Source organism: Agelaius tricolor, unplaced genomic scaffold, assembly GCF_023055355.1.
Source record: "Agelaius tricolor isolate 1412-34295 unplaced genomic scaffold, bAgeTri1.0.p SCAF_11, whole genome shotgun sequence".
Taxonomy (NCBI): domain Eukaryota; kingdom Metazoa; phylum Chordata; class Aves; order Passeriformes; family Icteridae; genus Agelaius; species Agelaius tricolor.
The window spans coordinates 10,511,434-10,524,521 of record NW_027269271.1 but is presented as its reverse complement, the minus strand read 5'-3'; the positions used below and the strand labels follow the sequence as shown (position 1 = coordinate 10,524,521).

The 13,088-nt window shown below is 37.7% G+C and overlaps 1 protein-coding gene across 2 annotated transcripts in view; it reads right to left on the bottom strand.

The window, feature by feature from the left end:
- Positions 1–1,597: 1,597 nt before the first annotated feature.
- VAV3 (vav guanine nucleotide exchange factor 3) overlaps positions 1,598–13,088 on the bottom strand; it is a 147,837-nt gene continuing 136,346 nt past the window's right edge. The window contains exons 26-28 of one of the 2 annotated variants that reach the window (XM_071436089.1): positions 10,912–10,995; positions 5,477–5,628; positions 1,598–4,080 (exon numbers count right to left, since the gene is read on the bottom strand). In XM_071436089.1, coding sequence (XP_071292190.1) covers positions 4,039–4,080; positions 5,477–5,628; positions 10,912–10,995 — 278 coding nt within the window. In that variant the 3' untranslated portion in view covers positions 1,598–4,038. The remainder of the gene's footprint in view (positions 4,081–5,476; positions 5,629–10,911; positions 10,996–13,088) is intronic. The other variant, XM_071436090.1, reaches the window with a different exon arrangement.

Here is a 13,088-nt window from a genome sequence, read left to right as displayed (position 1 = left end):
GCCTCACATTTTACATCTGCAGCAAAAACAGGGTTGACAACACACTGAGGGCTCAGCTCTTGCTGGACAGCATTGCACTCCACCAAGGTTTTCTGTTCCTAACTCTGCCATGACCCCCAGTGAAGAGAAGTTTGGAGGACACAAAGAAGCAGATGACCCAAACTAACCAAAGAAATGCTCTGTCATATTATTATATACGCTCAGCAATAAAATGGAGAGGAGGGAGTGCTTCTTCTGTCACTCAAACGAAATAAGCCATGCTCTGAAGAGAACAACTTGAACGTCAGAGAAAATAGTAATGTAAGGCTCTCAGCAGCCCAGTTTCCAGCACAGAGACAAGAATTAATAGAAACAAATACTTTTGAACTGAATTTAAAGTCAACAGAACAAAACCTGGGTCTGAGTCTGGGTATTTTGTATAAACAAGCACCACCTCTTTCTAGATGTACCTCTGTCTCACCTTTATAAATGGCTAAAACCTGAAGTATTGTCCTTTTCTTCTTCTTCACAGAGCATCTCAGGCTTGCCTGACAGGCAAAGGGAAAGGAATCCTGGTTGGCATAATTTTCATTGTCAGGATAGATTCTTTTCTAGGTGAGATTTTCAAGCTTCCAAGCCTTACAATGGAAAAAAAAACACTATTGAGAACACAGCCACAAGTGGTTCTTATTCCCTAATTACAGTGCTTTCTCAATTTCTCACCCATCAGAGGACATCTCTTCTCACATACAAGGGGAAGGAGAGAATGTCTGTGACCGAGTGTGATACTGTTAACAAGAGCATTAAATTGGGACACATTTTTGCATCCCACATTAGGTGTGACTCTTCGTTATGTGATATGTTCATGGGTGACAGGAAAATTATGCCTTACATCTGCAGAGATGTGTAAATGCCTCATTAGGTTTAATAATTATCTGTTAGAAGGGCAGTTCCACAAGAAAATCTCTCTTACTGAAAAATGAAAGGGACACAAAAAAGCCACTGCAACTGAATCATCACTGTCCTTGCTGAGTTAATTCACCTGTCCAGAAATATTTTTATAAACACATAAATAATGCATGTTACATGGTAAAAAATACATGAATGGGCTACATCACAAAGGTTATCAAGTAGCCCATGAAATCAGACACAGACTGTCTTTTCAAACCTGAGTTCAATTCAGCCTGAATTTATATGTTAATTCACATACAAGAGAGAAAGAAAAAAGAAGGTGGAAAAGATGTTGCTGTGACAAGTTACACATCAAACTTTTTAGGCACAACTTCTTTTCAAACAAAAAAAGTACAAGTACCAAAAATCAATAGTATATGACTGATTCTGTATAGCTAAAAATATAATAATAAATTTAAAAAAAACCCACACAAAACTAAGAATTCTCAGCACCTTCCTGGCACAAGTCATGTTATCCTGACAATAAAAAGTTCTCAAGGAAAGCTATACTATCCCACTTACATTGACAGCTCAGTTTTACAGCTAAATAAGGATGTATAAACCTTAGAGACAAAAACAAACCATTATCAACTTCTCACAATGAGAAGGTGGTGAGACAAATGAAGCACAACCTTCACAGCAGCAAACTACACATTTTGACACGTCATTAAACAAAAAAATTAACCAGTTTATTATATTTAACATATTTACAAAATAGTACAAATTAAAGTACTGTAACTCCATTATTGCATGACATAAAACAACTCCATACAGGCAAAAGCAGCACATGAAAGAGATGCTCCAGAATATTTAGGAAGTCTTTGGTACTCAAAATATAGTTTAAGATGCAGCATTAACTCAATCAATACAGGGCATTAAACACAGACAATGATATGCAGATTTACACCACAAAAGTAAAGTTTACCTATGGCTTTCATTCTTCTCAAAGGATGACTACTGGACTCAGGAATTGCTTAAAAGCTTTAACACATTTTTAGGATGGAGAGAACACTCAAAATTATTCTAAATCCAAGCTGTTGAAAATGACTGCTATATTTTTCAACTCATACTGAATTTATCTGCCTCTTCTCAGAACTATATGACAGTAAAGCACTAAACACTTCACAGACATAGAGCCTATTCCTCTACCCCTTAAGCAGGCAAAACTGGGAAAGAATCATCTTTGTCTCCTTAAGGAATATAGGATTAAGCTCTCAACAGACAATCAAACTGCATGGCAAAACATGATCAAAGACTGCATACTCTAGCCTACACTGCTGTACACATCATTTACAAAATTTTTATGCATCATCTACATATTTACAAATGCTCTCAATTACTCCATCAAGTAATGTATTCAACACAATCACAGTTTACATCATTTTGAGGTAAATCCTTGAAAAGTTACAGCATGGGCAGAATTTCATCTGCAAGGCTGAATCTCTCCAGTTTCTAAGGAGAAGCTCCTCTCTTTGCCCTGGTCACACAGCACTGCCTGCCAGGTGTGGCAGGTGGGTAAGAGTTGCAGAGATGAAGGGGATTTTGTGAACTCTGTGTTGTGCTCAATTCTTCTTGATGGCCAGGAAAGGCCAGAAAGAAGCAAAGAATCCTGGGGGTAGCCAAAGAAAAACCCAAATATGTACTAGCAGATTCTGCTCTGTGACCAAATAGTGGAGATTATGGTGCTTGTAGACTGGGAAAGCACTGCAGGGTTAAATTGTGCAGTGACAGTGCACACTAACTTTAAGATGCCAGCAGAAAAAGAGAACAGACAAAAAGCAAAAGAGAGGATGTAGGATAGGATGAATTAACTTCATTTAAGAGCTTGATTTTCTTTCAAGAGACATTACTTAAATATTTAGAACTGAATATCTGAAGACATCATCCACATTTATTTTAGCTTGTAACTACATTTCTACCTCTTCATAATTACAGTAAACCCTGCCACACCAAGCAGTGGACACCACTTTACAAGGCCTGGTCTTTCATGCTGGCTAACCTAGACACATTTGGGGATGCTGAGAACCCTGCAACAAGACAACTCCCTCATTGAACTGCCATTGACATCTCAGGCAACAAGAAAGGAAAGGGCAGAAGGAAGTTTGCAAGTTCCATTTGCATTCACAAAAGGTGATAGAAACTCCTGTATAACTAGGAAAAGACAGTACTGAACTGAAAGCATTGAAGCTCATCCAAGTCAATCAAGAGGTTAAGATAAACACTTTTGTTCTTGAGAAATAACATCATCTTGCATTAGTATTTTCTCCTTCAGAATAAATCTGCAATAGTTATTTAATGTTATTGCTGAAAACTTTCAACTCATGTTGTCATGACTATCCCCCCACAGTTGCACTTTTATTGTCAGCTGCTTAAATGAAAAACCTCACATAAAAAGGCTTGAGTTGACAATAAAAGGATAACACAATTCCACTTCATGAATGTTTTCTAAAGCAATACCAAATCACTACACCTTTTTAGATTGTCTTTAAACAGATTGTTAGAAGATCTAGGCAGGACCTCAAAGTAGCCAGTTAAGTAATTACATATGCATGAATGCTACTCATATTTACTACACATTTCCTTCAGAATGTTTTTGTGAGTTTAAAATGGTTTGTAAGCTGATAAGTAAAGTAGTTTGATGTCTCAAGACAATTCTACTGACTATACTTTATGCCCATTGGAATGATTGAAATCTGTTTTCTGCATGCAGTGATAAGAAATAAGAAGCCTTCATCTCCTTGTACCATCACAGATGTTAGCTGGAAGAGAAACGTTAAATATTCAGCCATTGCTAGAACTCATGGTGTAGTACAGAGTGAAATGCAAAGGAACAAAGAATTTTGTTTTCCAGAGATCTTCTGGGAAGGTGAGGGTTGGACTTTGTACTGATCCCCAGTGATGGCAAACTGGCAGCTTGTTTCTTGCACAGCTCTGGGGAAGGTAATCATCTGTCAGCCCAAACATCTGTTTAAATCCCAACATTAAGACTGGAAGGTTCAGACAGGCAAAAGTGTTGCTGTTTAAATACTTAACAAGACCAATACCACATTGAAGATATAAATTTTTACAGTCCCTGAAACTGCTGGTCAGCAGAGGATAGTTTCTAATTCATTCGTCCTCTTCAACATAAGTTGATGGAAACCAGCCCACCTAAAAAGGGGAAAAGCAAAACAAAATAATACATGAGATGCACAAGGGTTTTTTGTTTTTTGTTAATGGCTGACCTAGGCACAGTAAGGATGGGTCTGTTCTGTACATATATTAAAAAGATTACAAAGATAAAGACTGTAGAGTCTAGTGTCCTACACTTCAGAAGTTATAAAGTTATCTACATTCTGAAATTAATGATGTGCCAAGTAAGATTTATTTAAGACATACAGTGACACAATGTCATATTCCTTATTTTATGTATTTGCTTTAGGTTTCTTCAGACTTCTTTATACCTAAAGTCAATTTAACATGCATGAAAGAACTCAAGACCAAACCTAGAGCATGACTAGAAGGGGTGACTGCAGACATTTTTAGACTACCTTGCCAAAATATCTCCAGAGGTGAGTTTATAATGTCAAGTCCAGGTTATGAAAGTTACCAAGGAATGCCAGCACTTAACAGGGCATCTGTTAGAATGTGGGCAGCTGCATTACAATGAGTTGTTCAGCTTTCTTCACATGTAAAATGCATATAGCACAACGGGTATTTCTTCTGCTTCCCTATTTCTTCTGGTCTAATTGACTATCTAAAAAGCTGTAACCATTTAACTTTAACATAGCCAAGCTCATGTACACAATAAAAAGGATTCTCCAAATTGCATAAAGCAGTAAGTCTGGACATTCACTTCAACTGCACTTGCAACCATCATTTCCAGCTTCAGACAATTTACATTCTTCTACCTCACATTCCTTGACCCTGCACTCAGCACTTTAAACATGGAAACAGCAGTCTCAAATGCTTCTGACTGATCTGCATTATAAGGCAGTAAACTAAGATTGAAACAGTAAACCCTTTATAGGTCAAAACTGAAACTTCACTTCCAAGTCTCAGAGCAGGGTGTAAAGTGAGTTCATAAAAATCCCTGCTAAATGTGTCACTTCATCTGGGCCACATTCCTAGAGATCAAAGCAGCAGCCTTCTATAAAAAGGTGGTTGGTTCCATTGCATTGTGTTCTGGCAGAAAGATGTGGGAAATCATTCTGTGGTAAAGTGCTAAAGAGAGCTCCACAGCACCAGGAACCTGACCCCAAGTATCTGTGTGCAAAACAGTTCAAAAAAGGTCAACTGTAGCAGTGCTATTAATCCTGGTTATTTTCCAAACATATAACCTAGCCCAAATATTCAGCCTGGTAGCTCAGATTAAATAACCAATAATTTAGATGCTGGGAAAGCTACCTGGCAAGAGTTCTGCCTCGCTGCTATGAAACAAAGATGAGAACATGTTCCATCTTTTGAATTTAAATACACAATGTAGGATCACACTTTTTTTTTTTAACAAAATCACTGTCAGTGAAGGCAGAAAGAAACATAGGAAAAGGAAAATAAATAGCCTTACCCTTCCATTTACTTCACCTCTCCACCAGCCATTGGCACTCATCTTGGTGTAAATTTTGACCACGTCCCCTTTGAGCAAGGACAGCTCTCGCATGTCTCGCGCACAGAAGTCGTACCTGGCTATGGCAATGCCGATCACCTTCGGGCTCAGCACTGAAAGGAAGCACATGGTGACATCAATATTAGGGCTGGTAAAATGAAGGCTCCCAAACTACTGTAAACAGAAATACTGTAAAATATAAAACAACATACATACACTGGCAACATACACTGGCATTCATTTTATGCAAAACATCTGCACTACAAACATCAATAAGACTTAAATATAGGTTAATGGTATAAAAGCTGAAGGGATTTTTCTTTTGGTCATTTTTTCAAAAGTCCTCTTTATTTTTAGAAGAAAAATCAAACTAGATGAGCCATAAATAAAATATTCCCCACCCTAAGATTGCTAAATACATCTGCAATTATTTTATTCTTGTGCTTCATAATAAAACTTGCTGCCAGTTATATACATCAACATATTTTACAGGTCACTAATTTCCTTCCAAAAGAATTATTAGCATTTACAGTTGATTTAACTTTAGACCTCTAATGAAGCAAAACAAACAGAATAAGGTGCTGTTCTTTCAAAAAACAACTCCCAAGTTAAATATTAATGCACTTAAAACTGGAAGTTAACATCAGCATGAGCAAAAAGTTACAGACTTTCTACAGGAAATTTCCACGGATCATTTGTCACAATCTGCATTAATATTGACTGATGTAAATCTATTCTTTTCAGGAGTTTGTTCTGTAAATCACCATTGAATTTTTCTATAAAATTAAGGTTCAGTGAAATTAACACTTTAAAGTTTCAAGGTACATCAATATAGAAGAATTTTGCCAATGTAAAGCCCAGACATTTTAAACAATAAAAAGCTGTGAAGAATTTTTAAAAACCAAAGGCACTTCAAAAACCATCATTTTTCCAAATAGTATTATAGGAAATTGTTCCAACGCTGATGTAGAATGTCCAAACTTGCAAAAGAAATCCTCAACGATTCCAGTGTGAGGACAATGAGAGGAGAGTAGGCATGGCCTAACGGATGAAAGACCTTTGACTTGAGCATTTTAGAAAGAGCATCTACTACTCCATAGCATTTTGCAGTTGGATTATTTGGCCAAGGCATTTTTCAGCTTTTTTTCCCCATTAATGCCACTGTTTGTCTACATAAATTACTGTAAGAGGAGTTCAGGAGCACAGGCAAGCTTCCTCTGAAAACATTTCAGGTGAATTCATATGATCATGATGGATGACTTGATATAATGTACATAGAATCATCTCTGTCCTCAGAACCCTTGGACATTTCTTAGAAATGCCCAATCTTCATTAGGAAATGCCTTTAAGATTCTAATTTAGGAGTGCCCTCAACAATGTAATACCATGAATTCATATCTAGGTGCCTTTAATTTAAATCAAGAACCCAAAACACAGCAGATGAGCTGAGAAACCTTAACAGTTTCAGTTCTGCTTGTGTTGAGGTTTTCTTCTGACTCCAATGGATCATAGACACATAATAGTATTAAATATCTGAAAATCATAATATGTTCAAATACTTTCAGCTTAAAGAGAAAATATAAACAATTTATTTTAAACTAACATGGAATACTACGTTTAAAATATTATTAGATATATCACAGAAATAGAATGCCTAAAAACCAGTTTTGATAACAGATAATGTTTATATCATGTCACTAAAGCTTAGTCCAACCCTTCTGACTGCTTATGTAGAGTATGCTTATCAGACACCTGATAAATTATGTAAAAGATGCCATATAACAGAGAACCAGCCTCTCAGTTTATTGCTTAGATTGATGTTGCAAAAATCTAGGTGCTATATGAAGCACATCAAAGCTCAAACATGCTTTTTTCCCCCTCTTAGCCAGTCGATGTAGATGACACTTGTTTAGACCCTGACATGAATGTAATGTCCTATCCCTTATCAGCATTGCAGTAATCAATTTTACAGGGAAAGAGCACATCATGGGCAGCAATTGTTTTGGAGAAAGAAAAAAAGAGCAGTTATTGATTGGAGGGTCAGTAAGCATTCCCAGGCGTGCAGCATTCACTGACAGATTTGGAGAAGCATTGCAGGATGCAAGGTGGGATTCTGGGGAGCAGGGTACAATTTCAGATTCTAGAAAGATAAAGGGGCAAGGAAAAAGTACAGGAAGCAAAGATGAACAAATTTGGGAAAATGGGGAAAAAATAACTAAGAAAGAAATGCATAGAGGAATAATAAAGACGGAAAATAGCAAGGAAAATTAGGATAGAGAAGAAAGAGGAGTACATCTGGGGGAAAGGACGACTTTTAACTCTTTTTTTAAGTCACAAAGCAGAGAGGAAAAGGAGAAAGAAGCAAGAGAAATCGAAACCATATATCTTCAAAAGTCTTGAGGCAGAAAGTAGCAGAATTTAGATTAATTTAGAATCCAAGATCCATATTTTCAAATAAAAGTGAAGCTCATGATAGGAAATATATAAAAGGAAGCCAGATGAGTGATGGAATACAGGAAAATGACAGTGCTAATTTTGGAAAAAAATATTAACCATATCTCTCTGCTGACACAATCACAAAAACACCTGGAGTAGAAACTATCAGCCCTGAATTCCCAATTAGTGCTGTCCTGGGATAAATAAAATTGAGGGAAGACAACACATGGAAAGGACACCTGGACAGATGGGAAAGAGAAGCAACACAGAGAGAAGGACAGAAAGAGGATAGCTACAGGAAGAACTCAGAGAGAGAATGGGATTAACAGCATAGATTGATGGAAAGGAAGGCCCAACAGGTGGATGAGGGGAGGGAAAGAGAAAGTGTTAAAAAAGAAAAGAAGCTGTTAAAAAGCAATAAGAAATAAACCTTGTGTAATAGAAGGGAGATACTCAGAGAGCTAATTGGAAATAGAGTGAGAAATCCAAAGGAGGAAAATGAAAAGTGCTTATGTGAATGAGAAAAATGTGCTTTTACTTAATCCAGCCTTTTCTTCTGCAAACAGAAGATGATGACTACAGGAACTATAATCAGCTTTGATTTACACTGGAGTATGTTGGACATTACCAGTGAAATAGATGTGCTGCAAATGAATTTTAATACTAGTTTGAGGCACTGATGATGCATCTAGGGTGCAAACCACAGAGGTTCCCTGTGATCACAGCAGGCTGGTCTAGCTCACATGCTTGAATTCCATGAAGGTCAATGTAGTATTATTAAAGCTGAGAGTAGTTGTTTCTCTCTCCTTGTGCTCTGGCCTCCTCATAAATCTGCAGCCACTGCCCTGAGGGTTGCTCCTGTGTATTAGTTTCCAAGCTCCTTGAAGCCATGTACACTTACTTGTGCATGTACTGTTTCACCAAGCCTCAGTGCCCTTATCCAGGCACAGGCAGCACCTTCAGTAGTGCTCAGCAGTCAGCTTAACCTTCTCCTCTGTTACCAGCTTCCAGACCAGCAGAACTAAGCCAGCTCTGAAGATACTTTTGAAAAAAATACTTGTAATATCATGAAATAAGTATTTGGTCTTTTAATGTAGGTAAATTATTGGGCTATTTTTAAAAAGAAGGTTTGCTCTAAATATATGAAGTAATGCAGCTCAGCACTCCGAATATAACGGGTAGATATGCTTAATTAAGCACTGCAGATCAATGTTTTCCTTTAATATTTTGTACTTGTGTAACAAAATACTTAAACTGGCATATTGTGATATATAAGACATGGAATTGATACCTATTATTATAGTTATTAATGAATTTTCTGATACAGCAATTTTTCGTATTAAAAAAATGTCATTATAATTTATTGAAACCTCATTGTGGGAATATATGGGAATGTGTGATAAGGTTCAAATAACTGAGTCTTGATTGCTGTTCTATCACCGTAGGCCACTTCACAATTCTACTCTCATGGAACAGATGCCAGTTTCAGTAGGAATGGAATTTACAGCCAAGTATTGGGCAGCAAGATGTCCTCTCCTATCCCTGCACAAAAGGACAAAAGCTCAGAGTATTTACCTTGAGCAAAGAGCTAAATTTTAACTGCTTCATGTTGTTTCAGATCAGATGAGTGCTTCAGGGAGTCCAGCTGAGCGTCACCACCACAGGGCAAACAGCTACACCAAAATGGCTTTCTACAGATGTGTCCTTTATAAAAGCAAATGTCAACTGCAAGGGCACCCTCTAGCTTGGATTCTCAGTCATTGTTGTGACTACTGAAAGGAAGTATCTGCCCCAAGAAAATCTATATGTAAGGGCATAGAAATGGAAGAAACAACTGAGGGGCAAAACATCCAAGTGTAGTCCAAGACATGGAGACTGAAATCCCTGGGGTGAATCAAGGGAGAGGTCACCAGAGATGCTCTCAGCACAAGTAAGCTCAGTAAACATTCTTCTACAAAGCTGCCACCTAAGTCCTGTTCCCCTCAGGAAACTATGGAAAGCCCCAAGAATCCTCCTCAGAGCACTAAGTAATTTGGACAGTCTCTGTGGGGCAGCTGCAAAACATAGATCTTGATGACTCCATCTGCATTTGTGCTGGACACCTCCCTTCCCTAGGGCAAAAGCCAGTCCCACTCCTGCTCTGCACACCCCAGGCAGTGTCCTCCACCCCTGTCCACAAAGGCAGGCCAGTGTAACCTGAGCAAGTGCTGCTTTCTCCACATCAGCAGCTCCTTCCATGTGCTCCTCAAAGGCATTCACCTTTCTACTGGCAAAATTCTTCTTAAATTGTCCAGTGGTGCAGTTCACCTCTTTGCAGACCAGATCTTAGAGATCAGAGCAAGTGATACCCATACTGATGCACTGACTGAGGCCACCAATGTTACTACTTTTAGCATTTTTATGCAGCCTCTTGGTTTGAAATGATTGCATCTATTAAAGCCAGAGATGGTCAAATGGAAATAAAGAAAGCCATATTTAGAAAACAGATGGGCAAAATTAATTAACAATGTTAATGCAGAATTTAAAGAAAGCATTCTCTACAAAAAAAAACCCTACTGTATTCTAAGATGCTACTGCAGTATGGTTTGCTGCAGGGATGGGACGAATGTATTATTTACCAGCAAGCACTGAGATTTCCATGTTTGTGCATTTGAAAAAATACATTGAAAATATGTAGCTCATAGATGTCAACTGCATAGCAAATTAACAGTCAAGTGGTCTTGAATCTGCTGCAACTATTGAGCTTCGCAACTCCTATTCAAACTGCTTACTGCAATAAGCAGTAATAATTCAAAAGTTTAAGAGTTTTATTTTTGTTACATTCCAAGAAAAACAAGTAATAACTCAGTTTTTTGAGTCAGAGAAGAGCTGAAGTATTAGATTCGTCCCTTCCCTCACTTGCTGCACACAGAAACAACAGAAGCAAATTTAGAAGAAATATAAAAGCAGTAAAGCAGTACCTGACCAGAAAGGAGTGGAGGAAGGGGGAACAAAGCTGTAGTCTGGAGGAGTTACAAAAGAAAACCCACAGAACAAAGAAGGGGCTTAGAGGAAAAAAAAGAGAAAAAGAGAAAAGCAAAAGAACATTGAAATATTGGCATAAAATTTAAATAATAGTTTTTTAACTATATAATTCATTGATAATAAGGAAACTAAGGTTCCCTACTAAGGATGTCTGCAAGGAAATTGACTGTAATAACTAGAAAATTTGGATCTGTGATTTAATTTTTAACAATTGCATTTTTCAAAGAGTAAAGTAGGAAGAAGTCACCCATTTAGGGTTTCAGAGAAGTAAATTGTAACTGCAGCCTCTTGCAAATATTTTCAGATTTAACAAAAGTTTTTTTAATTCTTTGTGTGTCCCACTTCTTACCATTACAAAAGCAAGAACTCATGCATACATAAATCCTCTTAAGCCCAGCAACACTAGTCACATGCCCTTAATTAGGATAAAGTTGAAGTTGACCTGGAGTCAACCTTAAACTATGGCATGGAAACGAAGCATGCGTTCTGCCCTGTAAATCATTAACATCAGTAGGCATTCCACAGCTAAACTACATCCTTTAAGGCCCAAACAGAACTGCTCATATTTGCAGTTTCCCCTACTTGCAATAAACCCCTTGAGCAAACAAAAAGAGCTTGGCCTAGGCAGAACTAGCAGATCATCCTAAGCCCCTGTAGCAGCTTCCCTGGGTGAAAGCCACAGGTGCTCCTGCTCTCTTGTCAATAAAACTAGGGCACTTTTAAATGCAAAAATTAGATGAAATTAACTAGAATTGCTTCAAGTGAAACTACTGTTTATTGACCTGTTCTCACATTTTGTCCCTCTTTGGAAGAGGCAATAAAGATACATAGTATGCATCTCCTATGAAGTTGGGATCTTGGCTCTCAGCTGTGATTTGGAAAGGTACATCCATCTCTACTGGATAAATGATAATGCAGCCTCTAAATTATAGCTAATAATATCTGTAATTACTGAACAAGAATTTTCCTTCCAAAAGTAACAGGGTTATATTTATCACTTACAGCTACTTCTCTGAATTTATTCTTCTGACTACACATGAAACACAGTAATTTGGCCTCAAAATGGTACTTGCAGGAATGATGACTAGAATGATTTTATGCAAGAATCCATGGTGGAGGTAATGGTACTGTTTTGTGCATCTTACCTGGATGACAATAGATACATTAGTGACAAGGAAACTAAAAGCATGAATAAAATAAACAGAACTGATACTGTATATTAACATTCATAAACCTTGGGTTTAGAAATAAAAAAATATCCCACAAGACAAATCAACAGCATTTTAGGTTAGTGTCTCATAGGACAAGAAAACCATGCTCCAGGGCCTCTTACTCTCTAGAAACACCCTTCTGATCCTTCCCAGTGATGATGCTTTCCCCTCCACCTCTAACACTGAATGGACTTTCTGGGATGAATGAGGGGTTCCTTTATACTGGAGACAGCAACCCCAAGTAAGAGCTCCATGGGGAATTGTGCTACACAAACCAAGAGGGCCACTTGACTCAAAAGCAGTGCCCATTCTTAGAGGCAAACATTTGCCTTTACTTCTCCAGAAACACAATGGCAGAGTGGGACAGCAGCCCACAGGAACACACTGTGCTGTATGGGGGATTGCTGGTCCTTAACTGAGCAGACTTTATCCCAATTTTTCTCTCTGATATAGCTGGAGGGTTGGTTTTATGTGTCAAACTCTGAACAAGCAAATGTGGGCAAGGGAATCCTACTAGATTTCTACAGATAACTGATCTGTTTTGATAATAGGGTGTTGGTGTTGGCTTCTAAGCAGAAAGGCTGAATTACTTTGATTCCCTAAGGGCTGGGAGGACACTTGCTTTGTTTTACTTTACTAACAGATACCTTTACACACTTAATGCATTAAGCATTAGTAGGCAGTTAATGCATTAAGCATAAGTAAGATGTGATATCTAGTTAATATACCTACTCCTAGTTAACTGACAAAGAAAGATATCCCTCAGGTAGGACTTGGCTTCATGATTTAGGTTACATTAAAATTTAAATTTCATAAAGATTCAAATTTCTCTATATGATTGTGCTCTGCATCAGCAAATCAGAATAAAGTGCCATTATTCTACTCCACAGAGTAATGTCTAC